Source organism: Mytilus trossulus, chromosome 1 (genome assembly GCF_036588685.1).
Source record: "Mytilus trossulus isolate FHL-02 chromosome 1, PNRI_Mtr1.1.1.hap1, whole genome shotgun sequence".
NCBI classification, from domain to species: Eukaryota; Metazoa; Mollusca; class Bivalvia; order Mytilida; family Mytilidae; genus Mytilus; species Mytilus trossulus.
In genome coordinates, this window is record NC_086373.1 from 38,458,408 (window position 1) to 38,482,460 (window position 24,053).

The window sequence follows — 24,053 nt, forward strand, 5'->3', positions numbered from 1 at the left end:
CTCTATCTACACAAGGCATCGCGCGTATTCTAACTAGACGTGGCTAGCCAAACTGATGCGCCATTTTGCCAAGGGTTTTATTTCCGTTCGGAAGTGAATATATTTCTCTTCCCCAGTTATACTTGGTGGTTCATCAATGCATGCACGAGGGACTTTTGCAATGTTAGTTTAAATCTAAAAATATCTTTCAGCCACAACAAACCTTAAAATAATGTCTGAACCTCCGAACTACCGGTTGGCGCAATGATGATACGATCGAGAATAAAAGTGCATCAGCACCAGTAATATAACGACCTCGTGGTATTCTTATTTAAATTAATTCTACTTGACTATTGATTTGTAGACTAAGTGTCATGTTGTTGTTCAAATGCTCTTTTTTTTTATCTATACAATGTTACACTAAATGCAATGTTGTATTTTATTTCATTCAGAGATGAAACTTAAATAAAATAAAGAATTGAAAAAAAATATATATTCTAACTGACTACTGATTGGTAGATTTGAGTCATGGTGTGTGCCAATATAAACAACTGATTTAAAAAAAAACTTTCACTCGACATTCATCAAACAAAATGGAAAAGTAATTTTATAAACAACTTCTTCTTATAATATCAATTTGAAATAGAACCTAAAATCTATGTTAAAAAAAACTTTAATATGATCCTTTTCAAGGATATTTAAGAAAAACTTCTATTGCAAAATATGTTATTTCCATTAATTACGAGGCGCTGAAAGGGACTCTTGTGGTTTTGTACTCAAAATTCAATTTTGTACGGCCAAAGTGAGTTTTGTCAACAAAAATGAGTTCATTTTAACAAAATTATCTTTCAGTGGACACAAGTTACTTTTGTCATGACTAAATTCATTTTTGTAACACAGACTTTACTTTTGTTACCTAATTTGAAAATTGGGCGTCAAAATTCAATTTTGTATGAAAATTTGTTTAGATTGGATTCTGTGAACTAATTTGCATACACAATCGACTTTTGTGACACAAAATTGACTTGTGTGAGACAAAATTGACAAAATTCAATTTTGTCTAACAAAAGTCAATTTTGTCTCACCAAAAAAATCACAAGAGTCCCATTCGGCGCCCCGTATTAATAGCCTATAAAGAACACAATTTGACGATAACAGTTGTATGATTTTGCTGTCATCATATGTGATCTGATTGTTAAAAACTACTTATCGCGGGACTTTTAATGATTCACTACAATTATGCCAACAATATCGAAGTGTCATCTTTTGATAAGACACTAATTGCGCAGCTTCTTCAGATACAATATCGCTCATCTTTTTTACGTCATAAAAAACCGAACTATTTGTTTTAGGACAGAAAAATTACTAATTTTATCTCAGTGAACACATTAATTTGAGGTTTAATGGTAAAAATATATCGGTTGTGATATTATCCCGAAACTGTAATTTGATTGGCTGGAACTCTAAGACAGCAATTGGATTAATTCTCTGGGTTCAATTTCAATAAACATAGCTATTATTTATAACTAATCGTAACACTGAAGGAAAATAAACCTACTATAATAATAGAAATACAGGAATATAACGAAACAATTATAAAGTTACATATATCTAAAACAGGATTATATATAGTAGTTTATAATATATGATTCTTATAATTTGCAGTGAAATACAAGACTGATCTAATGCAATGCTTGTGATTAATGTTTTGAAACAGGTAAGGAAATTTCTTATTTCTAAAACAAAAGCAAAGTCTGAAAAATACAATAATTTGATTTTTGTGAATCAAACGATTTTATTTCATTTCCGAATTATTCGGACAATTAGCATTATGGAACAAACATTATATATGGATATTAATACAGACACGACAATTTTTTAGTTTGCAAGAATGAGAGAGAAAATACGTAAACATCATTCTTCAAATCCAAGTTTACTACATTTCTTATAATAGTGAACTATTGAATATTTAAAAAAGAAAAGAAAAATATTGCGAACAAATTACAGTGCATATCTAAATGAAGCACGTTTTATATGATAATACTTAGAAAATAGAAAAGTTAAACAAAAGTAAATTTCTGCTTTGCTTTCATTCCCGTTAAAATATAAATAGTGTGCAAACCGTATAATTCAAGCTTCTTAGTGGTAGAACATTAGGAGTGAAGGTAGATTGATTGTTGGTTGCTTAACGTCCAGTGGCAAATATTTCCTGCATATTCAGGCTGAGAGGGATGGTAAATAGGAGAACATATAAGAAACAAATGAATAATAGCTAAAAAAAGGCATCAGGTTTAAAATGCAATACGTCAGAAACTCGCCTCGTCCACACAAGACACACCAGTGACGCCCAGATATAAATCAGATCGATTTTTTTATTGAGGTGTTTTCTCTATACAGTTTGATTTAGAATAAGAAGATTTGGTATGATTGCAAATGAGAGAACTAACCGAAAGAGTCAAATTGAAGAAAATCAGAACAGTTACATGTCACCACATGATTATGCACATGGTCTTCACCAATAAGCAAAATCCAGCCGTAAAGCCATCTATATATAAAATACCCCGTCTTGATAAGATGTATGAATACGAAAAAAAACCACCCCAACAACGGTCTGATTAATAACAAACAATAGCTGTGTAAACAAACAAAGCAGATAGCAACTAATAACAACCAATTAATTACAGGCTTCATTTTGTTTCTCTTTGTAAACTTTGATATCCAATGAGACGAGTATCTGTCTAAGTTCGAATGGAATTGATGTAAGCAATGATAATCAACCATATGGCATTGAACAATGAGGAAAAAAACCTTACCGTATTGTCGGCTATGAAAGGTCCCGACATGAACAATATATAGGAAGCAGTTCTGACGGCATAATTCGTATAAAAAAACAAATTAGGGAAAACAGATATGACAGACATAAACCAACGACTGACTACTTGATTCTTACTTGGGCCAGGCACACATACAATGTTGCGGGAATACACATGTTTGAGCGCGTCAAAAATCCTTCTAACCTGACACGGTGGTTTAACAGTATAATATAAGAATAAACTATAAAATGAAATGATAAGGGCCTAAATTAACTCATCATAGATACCTGGACTAAATTTAGTATATACGCCAGAGGCGCGTTTCGTCTACAAAAGACTCATCAGTTATGCTCGAATCCAAAAAAAGTTAAAAAGGCCAAATAAAGTACGAAGTTAAAGAGCATTGAGGACCAAAATCCCTAAAATTTTGCCAAATACAGCTAAGGCAATCTATGCCTGAGGTAGAAAAGCCTTAGTACTTCAAAAATTTCAAAAATTTGTAAACAGTAAATTTATAAATATAATAATATCAATGACAATTCATCAGAATGATACATAGCAGAAACACATCTAACAAAAACGCATACCATACACAGCAGGGTATTTATACATCCCTAAAACAAAAATATTAGTACCATGCAGGAGAAGTACACAATTAAAGATTGATTGATTGAGTGTTGGTTGGTTGCTTAACTTCCAGTGGCAAATGTTTCACGCATATTCAGAACGTCAAAATAAAAATAAACTGGCTACTATAGTTCTATTGCTTAAATAAATGTCAGCAACTATTTACTATACATTGATTCAAACAAAAAATAAATCGAAAAATAATTAAAAACACAGCGCAACTGGAAATATAAAACTACTGTTTACGGACATTTTAAATTGTTTGTTTCTGCATGGGTGTCTAGCGAAAGTGAAACTGAAAAAAAGGAATATGAGAATAAAATAATTCAATAACCCCAACGTTGTCTGAAGAAAAGAAGAATTAAACAAATAGAAAAAAAGCTGGTTCAAAGAGTTGATTTTATTGCGTGCACGGAATTTAAATTTGTTTCCATTTTTTCAATTATCAACAAAATACTTATTTGTTTGCATCTGTTATATTGATCAAAGAACCACCGCAGTTCTTCAACAAATATTTGTAAAATATAACGACAGACATACCAGTCTAGAGGAATGCAAATAAAGGAAACATGTAAATATGCATGCTATTCATTACGGAAAGATTCGTGCCTCTTTAATTAATGATTTTGTCTATGACAATCAGGAAAAACAATTGGAGAATGGACGTAGAAATCGTTCATATCGATATATCAACTTTATCTGTTATGATTGTATCGACATATGGCATCGATTTTAAAAAGGGAAAAAGAAAACATCTAAAAAAATTAAAGATATTTAACAAGTTAAATATTTATAGGAAAATACATTGAACTATTTTTAATGAGTAGTATGGTTGGTAAACGTATACAGTTGTCGTTACGTCATGGCAGCTCGCACGAATTTATATCCTTTTTCTGTTGCATTGATCTCTGAACTTTTGAATAAATATTTTGAATGTTAACGATTCCACGTGAACTTGTGGCAATAAAAGTACTTTGTAAGAGGCAACAATACCAATATATTTGTTATAATCGTAAACATATTTTTTTCTTTTTTTATTACGCATAAAATCTATTACTAGAGTTAAGTATTTAGATGGGTGGAAAATGCTTGAATTAAGTCAGGAATATGACAGGTGTTTTCCATTTACTTAATTGTTCGTTGATATGTTCTAACTCTGGACTGTTTTCATGTGGTATGGGCTTCCACACATGTCACTCAACAAAATAATAAGAAAACTAACATTCACAATTGTAGTCCTTGTTTAATAAGCGCTAAACTGAACCTCAGCATGTTGCAAAAAAAAATCCGGTGAACATGCAACTATGAAATGATTATTGATACAAAGATATAAAAACACTGAAAAGGTTTATTTTTCAGACAAAGGTAAAACACAATATGATTAGAGGAAAAATAGGCAGGGATTAAAACATTTTTTTTTTTAATAGCAGCATACTTTCTTATATGGATTTAAGCGATTTGCAACGATTTTTCCCTCCCTAATTCGGCTAAAAGTTCAGATGAGGATAAAAATAGCACTTTTTATGTAGACAAAAGTGTTGCAGTTAAAAATTTTGGAAGTGAAAATGAAAAGTTTGGGGAGCCGATTCGAACACAATATATAAATAGTTTCATAACTCCAGCTTTCAGTTTTAATGCTTGGTTTGATTTTATTCTTTTTCAGTTTCTCATCCGAAATGTATAAAAGTGTTGGTATTTTTCTTGAAATCAAATTAAAATTGCAGACATTATGCACAGAACATGTAATTGATTGAACGAAGAAATCATGGAAAAACCTGTACAGCAATTTTTTTAAACTAGTGTTTTCACAAATTCGACATTTGTCTTGACATTACAGATAACATAAAGTTAGTATATTTGGAGTTCTGCTATTTTTACAAGTCAATCAAATACCAACACATCCTCCTCCTGTAAAGGAGTGGGGCATTATAAGTAATAAATTTTTACAGAAGTTTTCAGGCAAAATTAAATAATAATGTGTTATCTATTTCAGAAATTTTATCGGATGTCGTTTTCCTGAGTTACTGTCTAAATGAACGTCACAGAACAAGATATCCGGGATGGAACATTTACTCATGGAATTGATGTGTATTATCCACCGATTCTCATCATCTTGGGAGTAGCATGTAATATCTTAGTACTCCTTGTAATGAGAACACGCTATTTTCGATACCAACCTTCTTCCGTTTACATGATCGCTGGATCTATAAATGATATATTTAGCTTGTCAATATCTATGACAACGCATTGGTTGCATGTGACATTTGATGTTTATTCCAGGAACAAAGCACGCTATATTTGTAAATTTTTAGATTTTTACGGATGGGGAAATTGTGATTTGGGAATATTAATTACAACAGCAATGACAATTGATAGGGCACTTGCTATTAAATTCCCATTAAAGAAGAACGACATAAGTACTTTTAGAAGAGCAAAAATAGCGATTTTTGCTGTAACTGTGATAACATTTGCCAAGGAATTTCACTTCTTCATTGGATCCGATATGGTGGAGGAAGATAGAAGTGAAAGACTGTGTGACGTTTATCCGAAGTCAGACTTTTATAAATATTTTTGGACGAAAATTTGGCCTTGGTTTCACTTATCATTTTTAGTCATCTGTTTTATATTAATGTTTGTAAGTAATATAATTTTAATATGTTCAATATGGACATCATCACACAGAGAAATCCTTAATTCAGTAGAAAAATTCAAATTTGATAGATCATTAGTAAGAGGTAATAAACAAGTGCAGACAATAACGCCTATGCTGATTGGCGAATCTATAGTTCTACTTCTCCTTACATTTCCATTTTCGACACAGCTTTTCATATCCGGTTACGACTCAGCGTATTACCAAACAGCGCCAACGCATTTTGTGTTTTCATTGACATTTTATATGTTATATACAAATAAATGCGTTAATTTTTTCGTATACTTAGCAACTGGACACAGATTCAGATTAGGATTAACAGAACTTATAACCATGTGTTGCTACGGAAAAAAGAAATTCAGGCAAAGTTTGTACCAGAGTACCTTAGGTCACATGGCGTTCCCAAAGCCTCGCATTCATTCCAGCGGGGAACATAATACAGTGTTCGAACACGATGCCCTATCTTCTCGTTCGGGTAGTGAAACAAATAATAATTCTAAGTCAGACCAAGAAAAGACTGGATTTACAATATTGTCGAAACAGAGCGAACTGAATTTGCAGCACATAAGCTCAATAATTTCACGAGGCAGTACTAAAAAATCATGTCCTTGCAAGGGTAATGCTACTTTAGATTTATCAGGTGATTCTATACGTGTTGTTCTTAGTAACAATGGAAGAATAAGCGAGTGCTCATATTTGTAGTATATTCTTTTATATTATAACGGTGTTTAAATCACATTTTGCAGTCGAATGAATATTTATCTGCTAGACTGCAGTTTGAATTTGTTTATCAGGAATGTGTTCTTTACATTAAAGATAAACGTCTTATCAAGATTTATAAATAAATTGACAAGCATGCAATGTACAACTACAGCATCGCTCAAACTTTACCATTTCTATTTTTTCATGATCATGTGTTTTCTGGCAAAATTATCAGATGAAAGTGCTGATTACCATTACGATTCTTTTATTTTTTTTCCAATTTGATTTTTTTTCCAATACTCAAAATAAATCAATAAATTTTCATGCAGGACAAGCGAAAGTAAAATGTAAAATACCGAATATACACAAAAGGAAGAAAAATCCATAAAAAATAACAACCACAACAAATTAAGTTATTAACGACCTTGACTGGTTATACAGCCCTCGCATGGTCGAAAAAAAACCAACCACAAAAAACAACCTAATCACTTATTTCATACCGAGGTTTAGATCTAGTATGCAAACATCTCGAGTGACCCTCGAATCGACACATATGAAAGACTGACACAAGTTCGAACCTAAAATTGCATAGGAACACGGCACATATACCCTCAAAGCGATGTCCTTCGCACGGAGATCATGGTTGCAAAACAGAACAAAAAAAATGGTTCATGGACTCTTTTTGTCGGTGGTTAAATTCTAGCTTATACTACTGTTAAATTGAAATGACTTGAGCAGATAGATTCATCGAATATTTTTTTTACGAAATAAAATAAGTCCAATGGCGGATCCCGGCAGAACTTTTCATAAAGGGGAGGGGACACTCAAGTCATGCTTCAGTGATTCCTTATATAATCAACCCATGAAAGGGTGGCCCGGGCCCCCAGCACCCTGGATCCGCCTATGAAGTCGTATTTGATAGACAGCGACCAACGAATATTACTAAACAAAAGGCTCCTGACTTGGGACATACACACTTAATGTGCCATGTGGTACAACAAATTAACAAACTATAGGAATCAGTTGATTAAGAGTCATGATATCGGCACAGAGCACAACTGAACAAAACCAAAAGACTAAAGACACAAAGGTACCGATTTACGAGTACTTCTTAAAACGGAAATCATTATTTTCCTAAAAACTTTCTTCAGAATTAAAATGAAAAATAAAGGATAAACAAACTTGATTTTTCATCACAGTGTCTTTGTTAATGAACAGCACAGCACCTCTCTTTAAATATTGGAATGTTCTAATTGTAGTATCTGTCTTCATATTCTGTTTGACCGTCATAAAAACTTTAAAGAATGGGAAGTAGGAAATGTGTCAGAGAGACAACAACCCCGATCAAAGAGCAGCAAGAAGCCAAAGGCCACCAACGGGTCTTCAACACTGCGAGAAAATCCCGCACCCGGAGGCGGTCTTCAAAGTATTAAACAATATCGCTTATTTAGGCATAGTTGGCGACTTTATAATTATTTTCTATCGTGAAAACATCGTATAGTTTTATATATGACTGTTTTAAATTCCAATATTTTAATTAATTATGGAGGACTTTGTATCGGACGAAAAGATGATTTTGAGGGCGCTATATCTTCCAATTTACAGCGCGTTTTATATATCTGTTTGAAAATGCTATTTTAGATATTAACAGAAATAAACACACTTATTACTTCCATTTTATAATTTCACCTTGTAAAGTTTATTTCTGAATATGTTCTATACCAAGTTAGGAAGATGCCAGTTGTTATCAAATAGTTCGTTTCTATGTGTGTTTGCGTTTGTTTTTGCTGCACTTGGGTGTTCCTGTTGTTCCTTAAATTTGTTTTCCTCTTATAGTTGATGTGTTTCACTCGGTTTTGGTTTGCAATCAGGATTTGTTTTCTGTTAATCGATTTAAGATTTTTGAACACCGGTATACTAGCGTGGACTTTATTTATGTATTTTTTTTTACAAATCTTAAACATGACATTTCTTTACTACCCTTTTACACTTACACCACTCAAACCAATTACGCGTGATGTTTGAAGCAAATACGGGAAATCTGAAAATTTTGGATTAAAATTGCATGGTTTTGTTCAGTAGTTTTGCATTAAACGACATACATAACTAAAGATCGATGTTGGTTTATTTAAAGGTTAGTGATTAAAAGGATTACACCATCTGCAACACGCAAATCTCGGCAGCAGAATGCTTAAGTAAAAATCTATTATCACCCCTTAACGTTAATTGCGATGACCGGTTATCCGGTATAGAATTACTAATGAGGACTGGCGGATGCATATACCTGAAACATTTTTTTTTCACGCAACCATCTTGAATAAAAAGAGATATTGAATATGTATATAAGAGACAACATCATACAAGAAACAACTGAAAGAACTTTGGAGGTTAACATTAGTCATTTAAATAGACAGGTGTCTTCACAATAAGGCATAATCACCGAGATTCTAAAACTAAATGTATCAAAACTATCAATGATTGCCACCAACACAAAATCTTCAGAAAAACACCAAGATATGAGATAAGACAACCAATAACGAGGTTAATAAATTAGGATAGACACGCACAAATGTGGTAGGGGTAGACTAGTTTTAATGTACAACTTTTAAACCACGAAAATATGTCGTTGAAACATTATACATAATAGAAAGCTAAAAGAGCGTATCAAAAATTCAAAAAATGAATTTAAAAATTGCGGTTAATTTTGTGTATTTTTTTTCGTTGCCAAAACATTCTTTTTACAATCGAAATGCCTGAATTTATATTTTAAAGATTGCGGTTAATTTTTGTGCAGTTTTCTTTATTGCATAAAAAAAAATATACTTGAACAAACGAACTGCCAATCGTTTCAAAAATGCTGATTAATTGATGCAGTTCTCGTTCGAATTAAATTACTTGATCAGACTGTTGCTGTTTCGAATTGCACAATTATGCATACAACACTATTTCAGAGAATTGATGTATACTATACTTCATTAGTGCTATAAGTTCATGGAGCTGACAACAGTGATTAACGTATGTGCAGTAAAGAAGACAAAAAAAAAATATTGCAAGTCATGTGATATTTATATTTGTTTAATCATCGAATATACATTTCAATTGAAAACATAACATACATAACCGTCGAATAAAATAAACAAAAAAAAAAAAGAAAAAAAGTAAAATAATGTTGATAAGAATATACAAAATCATACAATTATTGGAATTTTCCGGAATTTCTAATCTTTAAAAATATTAAGATTCTACAAATCGAATCGATCATTTTTAATAATGTTACAAGTAAAATGAATGCGTTTAATATTATGGTACTGAAGCTTGCTTCGTGTCTGACAACCATTACTTTATAATGAACGTCATCAATCTTTGACAGAACGTATTCAAAGACAGATTAAGATTTGATAAACCATAGCAAGTTATTATATTGTATCTTCTAGTAATGACGGATCACAGAAGTTAGATCTTTCATGTATCTTATCGTAAAGACGGATCACAGAAGCGAGATCTTTCATGTATTTTATCGTAATTTCCAGAACATAGATTTGATATTTAGCGATTCCTGATCGCATTGACAAAAGTGAATAATATACCAACTAATGACATTACATCCAGGTCAAAGTTCATGTGAACTGTTAACTGTTGACTATACAAAAGATTTCTTTTTTGGTTATTTCACACACGTTTCAATGTATATTATACAAATCATAGAAACAATCATAATCACTTCGCTGATCACTTCCTCCTCAATTCTCTGATGATTTATACTTTATCCAAGATGTTGTAAAACGTACAAAAAATTGATCATCGTGTGGTTTGTTTGATTTTAATTCTTCATTGCTAAAATTTAAATTTGATGTCACTTTTTTTCCTATTTCGCTTTATTCAAATATAAAAGTAACACCCGGCTACGATTACCAGTTTAACACCAGTGGTCTATGATGTCAAGGAACAAATTATGTCACAGCAAAAAAACAACATCGATCTTGGGCCGATCCTGTTTCTGCATCGGCCAATCGCCCCTATGGCAATAAGGAGGTAAAACTATGCTTAAGACTAGTAGGTCAACTATATTTGTTGTATTGAAGGATTGTACGGTGTACATGTCTAGCTGGCAGGTGTCTTCTGACCTTGACCTCGTTTTTATGGTCCATTGGTCAATGTTTAGTTTTCTTGGTTAACCCTCTTGCTGCCGGAGGGACACATTTAATTTATGAAAGTTTCTGCTAAGTGCGGAATCTTTTTTAAATGAAAGACTAAAGATCAAACTTGGTTATATGTTTCATCAATGGGTCCAAAATGTAACGGTCATCATATTGTTTGACAGTCGGAAAGCATGCCCCTAGAAACGACCGTTGTAGCAATACACAGTTAGGAGTTTAGTTATTGTGTTATAAAATTCATTGTTAGACAGATGAGTGCTAATTTAGCCTTGACAGATGGTTTATAAGAGCATCAAGATTATTTTTAACATGTTTTATGGACTGTTTTCTGTTTGACAATCCGTATTTTCATAGCTAGACCGACCATCGGTCTAGAAATTAATGTACTGTTTACACAATCGTAACTACTCGGCCATTCTCGCTATGCAGTACAATAACCCGTTATTTCTTCGTGCAACTAGAAAGGCCGAATAGTTCCGATTGACTGCTTACAAACACTCTTTTTCTACCGGGAAAACGGTACTGCCATAGGCGACAATACTAAAATTTACCACTTTTTATAATAAAAACCTGGATAAAACAGTTATGTGTGGTGTTAGTACTTTTTTAATCTATTTTGAAAATTGAAGTCAAATAGTATCATGACCAATTTCCAACGGATCTTGTTTATGTTATCCATGCCCACCGTCATTTTACACCAAATTTAGGAAATTTTGGAAGCCTTTTCGAATAATTCTCTAGAAAATATTTCAATAAGTTTTAAAATTTATATTGTAAGTTTACACACTTCAGTTATTCATAGATAATTAAAAAAAATTATATTTGTACCCCTACATCCAATCATAGCGCTCCTAATTTGACTTGCTTCACCTGCCTTGGGTACACAAAATGCCAACCTAATTCTGGAAAATGTAATACTACCGTTTTCCCTACACGAAGTTTTTGACGCAATTTTTCAAAAAAATGGGATGAAAGACATATGATTTTCATTGGATTTGCTGAATGATATATGTACACAGTTTCAGAAAAACTATTACTTCAAGCGATTGAAATTCTACATTTAGCCTGGGGAAATATGTGACATCTTTCTTTCCCTTTTTGCAATATTTTATAACAAATAAATGCAGATTGTTGCCATGGATACACCGAAAAGAAATTATATTTTACCATTTTATATACTGGATATAAAATCTATGGAAGATTCTGATTACTTACATATGCCCATAAATGACACAAATAGTAAGCTTGATATTGCAAGAAAGCAATGAAAAGGGGGTGGTAAAATTCATAAGGACAAATTCTAGTATTTTTTCCTAACTGTTTATTGCTACCTAAGACAGCAATGGGACTGATATTAAAGCCCAACATTCTGAAATTACGTTAATATCGCGGAAAAATAATTTGGGGCGGCAATTTGTAAATTTTTCTATTTTCTGTTTCTTACTTGCCATTGGGGTCAGAAATACATTTCTTTCGATCTTTTAAGCATGTGTCATATTTTTAAAGTTTATAATACTTAAATTGGCCGTCGTTTAGAAATTATGCGAAATTGTCTGTTAGTTTTCTTCATTTATTCACAGATAAACAAAAGAGTACAATACTATATGAAAAAAAAAAATAATACTTATCTCTAGACTCTAAAGTTAAAAAAAATCTAGTCTAGTATTTAGTTACGTTTTTTCACCTCTTAGGGAACCCCGTTTGAAATAAATTCGCAGAAAGACATCTTTTGACATTGTAGTTTTTTTGTCGTAATGCATCTGATCAGCTGTTAACTTAACTGGATTAATCATTTTCTTTAAGTCAGTGAAATGTTTGACGTTGACTAAAAACATAACAGTAAGGTGAGGAAATTTTAATATACTGTCTGTGCACAACCTTAAGATGACTAGAGATCCGAATAGTATAATATGACACAAAGGGCCTATTTTCCGGGCCTATTTCACCGAGTTCTGCAAAGTGATATGTTTATAATTGTTTTACATATGTCTTAAGTATCAAAATATATCTAGCAAAATGATTTTGATAATATCCACATGTAAATAACAGCATATAGTGCTTAATATAATAATAATATATATGATAGCACTACTAAGTTTTTCCGTGAAAAGTGAACGTAACTCGTAAATTATTATCGGCACCTCTTCGTCAGAAATATCGTCACATCGAAGTAGCACATTTCATGATTTGCGTATTACAGCGTATTCAATGGCCCAAATTTCACGGGCCATTTTATAAAAAGCCTTATCACATGTTTGAAAATCCGCAAAGGTTCCCCCTGAAGTTAAGAAAGAAATTTTCTTAAAGGTGTTGAAGAAACTTGACGCGACGAGAGTTTCGTTTGAAGGCTTCTTGTTCTAATTCAGTAGGCCTACGTTTACTCAAAACATTTTTTTTATGTGAGAACTACTAAAAAAGTATACACAATTGGCATTTGTAACAGCATGCTACGATTTCATTTAATAAATTTTTTTGGAGGAAACATAGTCGTTTCAGTTGAAGAACAAAATGACAAATAAAATGTCCAAAATATGGTAGTCACATGACTTTCATTGTTAATGAGGTCAAACCGAGGTCAGCTTTCCGGCAGGTGACACAGATCTAACGTCACAGACGTCGAGCTGTCATATTTTCTGGCACACGAAATGCAACCTTGAACATTAACTGACAGCAAGAGGGTTAAGTCTGTTTCTTAGAAACTATAAGTAATAGGTCAAATTTATTTGGTGTATTGATTCCTATTGAATGATTGTAAGGTGTACATGTATTTTTTTATTTGGTTTCTATGACCTTGATCTCGTTTTCTTGGATCATGTTTAGTTTATGTGATAGTTGTAGTAAAGCTTTATACTTAGGACGATCAACATTATAGCAATGGTTACACATATACTAGTCTCAGATTTGTTTCTAAATACCGTTATATTAAGGTATATGGGATTTTTTTTCTGAGACAAGTGCCTGTGAATGGTGAGTAAAGAAGGTGAGACATTTCAGCGTGTTCATTTTTGTTATTCATTCTTTAAAAGTTGCCAAAAAAAAGCACTCTATAATTTATGAATTCACAGTAATTAAAAAAAGCAATTAAAACAATTACCTTTCCAGCTGATATGTTTGGGTGTTTTTTTTTGGGATGTAAGTGGAGTGGTGGTATTGCCGAAATTCTGTACCATAAATAAGTGACCAGTTAATGTTATTGTTGAATATTGTTGAAGACCTAGTAAACACACATTATATATGTATATATATTAGGACCTTTTTGGTATTGTTATTTTTGTTTAACATATATTGTTTTTTTGCATGCATGAAGATGCACCTTGTTGGGCAATTCCTTCAAGTAGTCATATTATTGTCATCACTAGCTCGTCAACACTGCGGTTGTGAGTAGAAAATTTGCGTGTGGCAGATTATCTTGACTAATCTTAATTGACAAGGATCGTCAGGTTTCCTACAGAGGGATGGTAGTTCTCTCTGGGCTTTCTGATCTCCTCCACCAATAAATTCTGACTGCCACAAAATAGCACAAAACTGCTGATAGGAGCCTTGCGCACCAATCAATCAATCTAGAACTCATCCAATGTAAGTTTTAATGTTAGTGGCTCATAAGTGCTTCATGCTTTCGTAATTTTTCCTAATGTTAGATTTCTAATGAAATATTAGATATTTAGGTTGTGCAAAAAAACACCAAAAAAACCCACAAACATACTAAACTCCGAGGAAAATTCAAAAGGGAAAGTCCAAAATCAAAAGTCCAAACCAACTGTCATATTTCTGACTTTGTACAGGCATTTTCTAATGTAGAAAATGGTGGATTGAACCTGGTTTTATAGCTTGCTAAACCTCTCACTTGTGTGACATTCGCATCAAATTCCATTACATTGTCAACGGAGTGTTACACATTGACAAAATAAAATTATCTATTCATTTATTTCCCCCCAAAAAAGTACATATATGCAATAGGATTGTCTTTCTAATGTTGCTATTGGTATTTCATATTTATCCTGCAATTGGGTGTCCTACTATACAGATACAACCCTACAGATATCTCTATGCTGTATCTGTGTACTATACATATATCGCCTACTGCCGGACTGAGTATTGTTTGAACCTGTGTGACCTCAGAATGTGTATTCCAGTTGCATTCCAATGACGATGACAATTGCCGATTTCAAAACTTGAATGTGTATGATTGTGTTACAAAATCAACCATGTCAATTTCAGCATGCATGTTTAGTGAATGTCAAGACTGAAGCGTCGGACAACTCGTACACTTCTATTTCAAATTTGACAATGTTTTGTTATTTGTTTTTACTGTTGACATTAGTTGTTATGTTAAAATAGATAATTATTCACCTTGAACGATGTATTATTGTTGACCATTCGAGATTCTTGTTTTGGCGAACCCGTGTTCATCGTAATGTGTGATTTTGATATTACTACGCGGGCCTCAAAGGGATTACAAATCGAAAGTAAATGCTAAATATGTTAGTTTTTGTGTCTTTCAAAACACAAACAATATACAGAGTTAATTGCAGGATAAAGAAAATAACTGTTTAGTGTCTTAAAATATCAGCTGTATTTGTACTCGACTCGAAACAGGTGTAGTAGCTCGCTAAAAGCTCACATACACCTTGTTTCCTAGCCTCGTACAAATACAGCTGATATTCAAAGGCACTAAACAGTTATTGTCTATATATTCAATTTGCTGTTTTATACTGGGTATTTCATTATATATTTTCTCACCACTCTACAATTTCAGTGGTCTATGAACAATGTTTCAGCCCTCTTTTGACATTGCTTCTAAAACAGACAAGGAACATTGTACATTTACAGCGCAAGCTGAGGCATAGTTTAACAAATGAATTACCCAAGTATATTAACTATGATAACATATATACTCTAAAGATAGTCTTTTGAAAATATGTATTGTGAATGTATCACACAATCAGATTTTATTTTATAAGTTTTTTCTGCAATATCTCCAACATCTGGAGGTATCCATTTAAGATCTTCTTTTGAAAATATGAAGCGTAAATGTATCAAACAATCAGAATCTTATTGCATTTTAATATTCTAGTGGATTGTTATTTTCATCCTTTTTTCCGACCATATCGTTTACGCGAAACGCGCGTCTGGCGTATAAAATTATAATCCTGGTACTTTTGATAACTATTTACGTCTGCCGTTTGATGTTTTTGGTTTTGGTGAATTTGGTGGCATAGGAATGAATTGTACGGATGGCATAGGAATATATTATTGTGTCTTGATATTCGTTCCAGAGAGGAATTTTATAATTTGCTAATTTGAAGAAAGAGTTTCTGTTGGTTGACATTGGTTTCCGTTCGTTATGCAATCTGGAATAAGTTTTTTAACAATTTTTTTCATTGTTGATTTCAATGTACCACCATTTTCTCCTGCATCTGGAATATAATCTATTGTTCTACCTGAGCTCGAGCTCTAAATTTCATCTACGGTATTACTTTGAATGACTGCAATATGCGTTTCATGAACAATTCCATCAATTTGCTGTCACTCATATTTTCGATGACAGGAAACAAATCATTTTCTTGCACCTGATAAAAACCTATCAGTTCGTTAACACCCATATTGTGAAAGATGTCTTCAGTTGGATATTCATCATCCACTGCAATATTCATCATAGTATGATATTGGTCTTGTTTTTCTGTCTGCTCTCTGACATTCCTGTTTTGTTTTCTTTTGGTATCATTTGAAGCTGTTGTCCTATCGGCATGCTTTTGTGTTGATGTAGACATTTTATTGGAAGCTGTTGTCTCAACAGTCTGCTCTGGTGCTGATTTGGACATTTTATTGGACACTGTTATCTCAACAGTCTGCTCTGGTGCTGGTTTGGACATTTTATTGGAAGCTGTTGTCTCAACAGTCTGCTTTGGTGCTGGTTTGGACATTTTATTGGAAGCTGTTGTCTCAACAGTCTGCTCTTGTGCTGATTTGGACATTTTATTGGAAGCTGTTATCTCATTAGTCTGCTCTGGTGCTGGTTTGGACATTTTATTGGAAGCTGTTGTCTCAACAGTCTGCTCTTGTGCTGATTTGGACATTTTATTGGAAGATGTTGTCTCAATATTCTGTTCTGGTGCTGATTTGGACATTTTATTGAAAGTTGTTGTCATATAAGTCTGTGTTTGTGCTGGGTCTGGTATTTTATTGAAATCTGTTGTCTCATCAGTCTGCTGTTTTGTTGTTTTAGACATTTTATTGGAAGCTTTTGTTTCATCAGTCTGCTGCTATTCTGGTTCTGCCATTTTATTTGAAGTTGTTGTCTCATCAGCCATCTGTTTTGATTTATATATTTTATTGGAATCTGTTGTCTGATCAGTCTGCTGTTGTGTTGATTCAGACATTTTATTGGAAGCTTTTGTCTCACCAGTCCTCTTCTGTGGAGCTGGTTCTGACATTGTATTGGAAGTTGTTGTCTCATCAGCCATCTGTTGTGTTGATTTAGAAATGATATTGGAATATGTTGTCTTATCAGTCTGCTCTGGTGCTGATTAAGATATTTTATTGTAGGCTTTTGTCTCATCTGCCTGCTGTTTAGACATTTTATGAGAAGCTGTTTTCTCATCAACCTCTTGCTGTGTTGATTTTGACATTTTTTTTTAAAGCAGTCGTCTCACCAGTCTGCTCTGGTGGTGGTTTAGACTTTCTATTGGAATTGTTTGTCTCATCGGCCTGCTGTGTAGCTGACAAAGGCATTGATTTCACGACTTCACTATCTCCTTTCTTTTCATTCCTCCTCTTATTTAAGGTTAACATCTTTTTAGATTTATCTGGCCAAATATGAATTTGATCTGGTGCTGGGTAGCTGTCCGGTCTTTGCATTTCTGTTTTCTTTTTGACATTCTTTTTTTGTGTTCTTGTGGTACAATATTTTTCAGTAACGATTTTGCTTACTTTATCACTTTTTCTTTTTGGTATATAACAATTTTTGACAGATAACTTATGCAGCCTGGAAAATCGGTACTTTCTCTCAGAGATGTGGCATTTTTTATCAGATGTCTTTTGCATGCCTCAAAATTGGAAACTTATTTTCCAAGTTTACCCTTTTCAAAGCAAATTCTGAGTTAATTTCTAAAGTTCAACCGTTTGCTTTTCGCTTTCTTTCCATTACTGATCTTATTTACAATATATCTCTTCCATATTTTGTGGCAATGTATGAATTTGATCTGGTTTTGGGTATCTGTCTAATTTTTCTCTGTCTGTTTGCTTCTCTACATTCTTGTTTTGTTTTCTTGTGGTGAAATATCTTTTATAAACCATTTTGCTTTCTTTTATCACTTTTACTTTTAGGGATATAGCATTGTTTACCAGATGAATGATGCAGCCTGGGAAATCGTTACTTTCTATCACTAGCGTAGTTATTTTTACGAGATGCATTTTGCAGCCTAAAAGTTCCGTACTTACTTTTCCAGTTTACCCTTTTAGAACCTATTTCTGCGCTCATGTCTAAAATTTCATTGGAAGCTGTTGTCTCAGCTGGTTGCTGTGGTGCTGGTTTAGAGATTGATTCTGTTGACATCACTTTACTTTTATCTTTCTTTTCATCCCTGACCTTGTTTACAATTAATGTCTTTTTGATATTTGTGGCAAGTTCAGTAATGGTGGAAGCAATTTTGGAGTACCAGAGCGATAAGTGAAGGGGTGTTCTTGCATACATGTTTGCCCTTTATCAGGTACATATAACAATGGTGGTATTTTAAAAGTAGTGTCCGAGGATTCTCTCGAGTATATTATCTTCAGTAATGGTGGAAGCAATTTTGGAGTACCAGAGCGATAAGTGAAGGGGTGTTCTTGCATACATGTTTGCCCTTTATCAGGTACATATAACAATGGTGGTATTTTAAAAGTAGTGTCCGAGGATTCTCTCGAGTATATTATCTTCTTGTTTGGTAACAATGGTTGGAGTTTTAGAGTTTTTAAGTACGCATCTTCAACGTAATTCATCTTCTTGTTTGGCAGCAGTAGTGGTAGTTTTACTGGAGTAGAGGATGACTTTTCCTCGTTTTTCATTTTCTTGTTATAAAATCAACGGTACCAATTTTGTTGCACCAGATGCGCATTTCGACAAAACATGTCTCTTCAGTGATGCTCGTGGCCAAAATATTTGAAATCCAAAGCTTATATAAAAGATGAAGAGCTATAATCCAAAAGGTCCAAAAAGTATAGCCAAATTCGTGAAAGGAATCAGAGCTTTGCATGAGGGAGATACATTCCTTAATTTATAATATGTTTTTATATTTTGTAACAGCATGTTAGCTAGCAATTGTGGCAGATTTACTGGAACAGGAATTTTCCATATCATAGCATGCTTTTGGAGCTCGTTTTTTTTGTGTGTGTCCTCCATTCTAGAACCATTTTCAGTTCCTTGCTTTCTATAGATAGTTCAAACATATTACACTCATTTTCAAATTCATGATTCAGAAAAATAAGACCGGATTTGGATCTACGGCACGAAAAGCAAGAGTCAACACACTCGCCTGTAATGCACATGTCGGATTCTAGTTTATTTTCATGAATTGGTGTCATCACGTTTGTTTTACCAGTTCTCCCAAAATATAACGTGGTATCATCAATAATGATAGTGTTGGCTTCGATCATTTGTCTTTTATACTTGTTTAAGTTAACATTTGATGAAATCAAAAGTTCCTCGTTGAACAGTTGGGAATGTTCGCGTTTGACGTCAAGAATGAATTGTAAAAATGGATTTGAAATTCTTGAGCAGTTTCTCTTTTCAATTGTTTGTAAACATTTTTCAGGGCTTTCTGTTTCACAAGAAGAAACTGTTTCTGTTTCCTTAAGTAATGGAGATTATCTTTCATGGAGATTTGTAGATTGTGCATGCATTGCTTCCTGACATGTTTGTCAACTTCTTTAAAATCGATCCATTGCTCTATTTCTTGCCTGAGCTTATTCTCGGACAGTTTGCCATGTTTTGAAGTTTGGTTGAGGTTGTTTGGATTGCTTCCTCTTTTTCTTGAATTAAACACTTCCAGTTGGCAAGCAATCTGAAGGAACGTTTTTTTCCCGTATATTAATCAGTCACTTCGGCCTAGAAAATTTGTTTATGATCTTTACATTTTTGCAGACATTTTTTTTGGCCCGTTGGGGAGGGGGTGGTGTAGAAACAGCACACTGATCGAACCAAAGAGATTATATGTTGAATAATAACTGAATACTGAAATGCATGAGTAGACTATGAACTACACGGAACGTCTAGTAAAGCCGTTCCATCAATCATTCATTACCTTATTTCCAAGTTTATATACCTATCTCTCGAAAAATTGTGTACAATAAATTTTTGTTACCGTTTTTGGGATAGTCAGATTCACTGTAATTTACAGCAACTCGCTTCATAACATAGCGCTTCTTAAACATGATAATAGTACTTTACGTCATTTGTTTTTAACATTAATCAGTTGTATAGAACTGGACTTTTATCACAACATCAGCAAGTAGTGACTACATTTACTAACCCATTTAAACATAAAATATGGTCATTCCTAATTTATGACCCCGAAGGGGTACGTATACGAATGCCAAACCATATATAGAGTCCAACATGTCTATTATCAGAGGATGAAGAATACCAAAGGTTCAGTGACAATAAAAAAAAGGCAACGCAGAGTATTTGATTTTTATATATATATGTTTTGGTATTTGCTTTTTGAGGAATTTAGACATACGGGATATAGCTCTAGTGTCACAGCAATTTTTGTTTTATTTCTCTATTCACCACTTCAACTTGCAATTGAATAATGAAACATAAACTTTTTCATTATTCATTATTCATCACTTAACATTGAATAGTGAATAGCATTCATTATTGGGGCATAATCATAAGGCATTTAACAGAATAACAAGAACAAAAACAAAAACACATACTGCCTTTTTTGTGAACAGCGTAAATTGATCCCTGATAACAGTTAACAACACCTTGGAAAAGTCCAACACAGGTGAACACAAAAAGGTATTGACCCCCTCTTATAATATCAACGCCACGAAGACGGGTGTCCATGTCTGATTGATCGGTTATCCCCCTAATTATTGGATTTCAGAATATATATATGTTACAGTGAATCTGTATAATCAGGGATTATGCAGAATAACTGATTTTTCATGTAATATTTAGAATCACTGAAATCATTAGTAATTATATATAATCCCTGAAAATTACCAGTGATTTTACATAATCACTGAACATTTTAATAATTATTCTACATATTCCCTAATATGATTTCAGGGATTATCAATAATGAAAGGATGCTTTGTTTGTTAAAAAAAAAATATAGACAAATTATTATTTTTTCTTTCATTTTCCTTGCCAGATGAAATAATTTTGCTTTTAAACACAGAGGCTAATCTTAAATATATTACCAACACAGGGTTTCGAGATAAAGTTGAAGACTTCAAAATTAATAATAATAAACATTCCCTTTATAGCGATAACTTTACATGTATTGTTTGTTGCTTTATAATAAAAAAGCCAGTGTCAAATGGATATTCATGTTCTATTTGTAAATCCACAGAGCTTGTTATTTGCGACAAAGAAGATGATGGAACATCTGTTTTGTGGTTTAATTTTTTAATTTAATTTTTTGTATTTTTTTGTCAAATGAACAAGAACTTTCAAACTGAGAGAACTTATATGTTATGATGATAAAACAGGCAGAACTGAAGGATTGATAAATAGAAATTTTTTTTAGAGGAAGCTGTCGTTTGGCGTAATATACTCATAGCAATTTTGCAGGGAAAAAAGAAAAGGGAAACCCAAAAAACATAATCATTGGCAATTGTTCACAAAAAGCCTGAAAAAGAATATTGCCTGGCCACAACACGCGGTATTTTGCTCGAACAGTTTCGAGGTTGCTCATTCCCTTTTTTTCGGGATACCTTGAGATGGTTTTACAGAACACTTTATTTTTCTTAGGTGGATCGAAATTTTTTATTCGTTATGTGAAGGAAAAGTTTTATTATAAATGTGGATATTGTGATAGAAACAGATGTGAAGCATATTATTTTAATATTGTGTGTAACATTTTAATATATTCATTTGTGACTAACATTTTAATAAAAATGGGGTTATCATTTTTATATATTTTTCTTAACATTTTACAATTTATGTTGATATTGATGTTTTATATGATTTTATAGAATAAATTATTTGACTTTTATTCATTTTCTTTATAAATAAAACTATTTCTTCATTTCAGTTATTATGTATAATCCCTGACGTTTTTTCTGGTGATTATACATAATCCCTGAAAATTCTAGTGATTATATGTAATTCCTAAACTAGCCAGTGATTCTACATAATCCCTGAAAAATTCAGGGATTCTACATAATCACTGATTATACAAATTCACTGTAACATATAGATATTTATATCTTATTATATATTGTTAGACAACATTCCTCTTTTTATACGAGCATATAACTCAGATTCATGGTATGCACTTTTGTTTTTGAAGATTCTTGTTTTTCTATTTGTTATAATTTTCCAGTTTTGACAAAAATACGCGACTATGAAAAAATAAGATAAAAGGGAGGGGAAAGTAACTAAAAGGGCATTCAAACTCATAAGTCAAAAACTGACATCGACATGGCTAGAAATGAAAAAAAGACGAACAAACTTACAAAAAACTATTACATACACTGAGCATCAAAACCCCCACTAAAACTGGAGGTGATATCAGGTACTCCGAAAGGATATGCATATCCTGCTTCACATGCGGAACCCGTTGTGTTGCTCTTATAAGTAGAACCTGGTCATACATGTAAGTCCAATTTGATAGGTTTCATTCAGGGAAAAAAGTAACTGGTCCTTATATGGGTACTGATATAATGGTGTTAATTGGGTCTTGTTGTATTATTCATTTTTTTTAAAAATCAAATCATTGTACACTTTAAATTCTTATTGTGATCATTTTAACGGTTTTCACCAAAACTCAGTTTCTTCTTAAGAAATATGATGGACAGCCTTTAGTTCTGACACTATCAAACTATCAAACACATTTTAGTTGCACATGTTTTACGTTTCATCCCACTCCCTTTCCGATTCATTTCATTTCATTGTTTTAAGTCATAATACCATTCCGTGTTGAATGCCTTGATATTGTCATGTAGTACTGCTGAGGCATAAGTATCCCGGACATTAAATAATCGTGTTTTAACCTTCTAATGATATCTTAATTCTATTTCGATGATGTCTTGAAAATAAAATTCTGAAAGGTCGACTGTTTCAATCATAAAAGTGTCATTTTTATATAGAAAGAATTCACTTGTGTTAATGAAAAACAGCTAGATCAGGCAATAACTCATAAATCCCACATAAAGTTAATTCAACTATAACATTTTGAATCAATTACATAGAAGAACAAGAAGTTATAAAGTATATTCACGGAAACAAACATTATTATCCTACTGTTCAGGGGGAAAAGAAAATAAAAGAATATGCTACAAACTTACTTTTTCCAAAGACGTCGATATTTATCACAGTCTACAAGTTAAGAACCACGTTTCATTATTAATTGCCACCTTAATTACACTTTTATTTCACAAACGGTTTTATTTTTCGGAATTGTTTCCTGGTGATATTTAACAGTGTTATGGTTCAAAATTATAACCTTTTCTAATAGTGCTTACAGCTTGCGAATTTCAATAAAAATAAATTAATCAAATTATTTCCTTAGCGGCATTGTTTGGAATATTGTTTATGCAAATACTGGTTCCAAGTTCGCCTTAGTGACAACATAAACACTTTATTGTTTGTGATGTAACCTACACTCTGTGTCTTCGATGTGCAGACGAAGCTTTGTCGACATCTAGTTAAGGATTTTGCTGGAAATGGTTTTACGGACCATTTTGAACTGACGGCGGGTTCTGTTAGTTTTTGTTTGTAAAAGGTCCACCTAAGACTTTAAAATACCCAGAAGGGGTTGTTCTTTTACTTTAGGATTCGCAAGTTCGAGTGGATGATTGTTATGCGGTTTTACAAGTTCTTGAATTGATTTCATATAGAGAATAAGGGAATATGTTTTTCTTTTTCTAATACCTCAGTTAAGGTAAAAAGCAAACTTAAATACAAAAAAG

At 32.8% G+C, this 24,053-nt stretch overlaps 1 protein-coding gene across 1 annotated transcript in view; it reads left to right on the forward strand.

Annotated features, from left to right (window-relative positions):
* The window catches only part of LOC134707711 (thyrotropin-releasing hormone receptor-like), a 37,215-nt gene extending 30,256 nt beyond the window's left edge, over nt 1-6,959 (forward strand). Inside the window, exons 2-3 of the mRNA XM_063567717.1 lie at nt 1,645-1,696; nt 5,413-6,959. Of these exons, the coding sequence (XP_063423787.1) occupies nt 5,452-6,771 (1,320 nt within the window). The 5' untranslated portion in view covers nt 1,645-1,696; nt 5,413-5,451 and the 3' untranslated portion in view covers nt 6,772-6,959. The remainder of the gene's footprint in view (nt 1-1,644; nt 1,697-5,412) is intronic.
* The last annotated feature ends 17,094 nt before the right edge of the window (nt 6,960-24,053 follow it).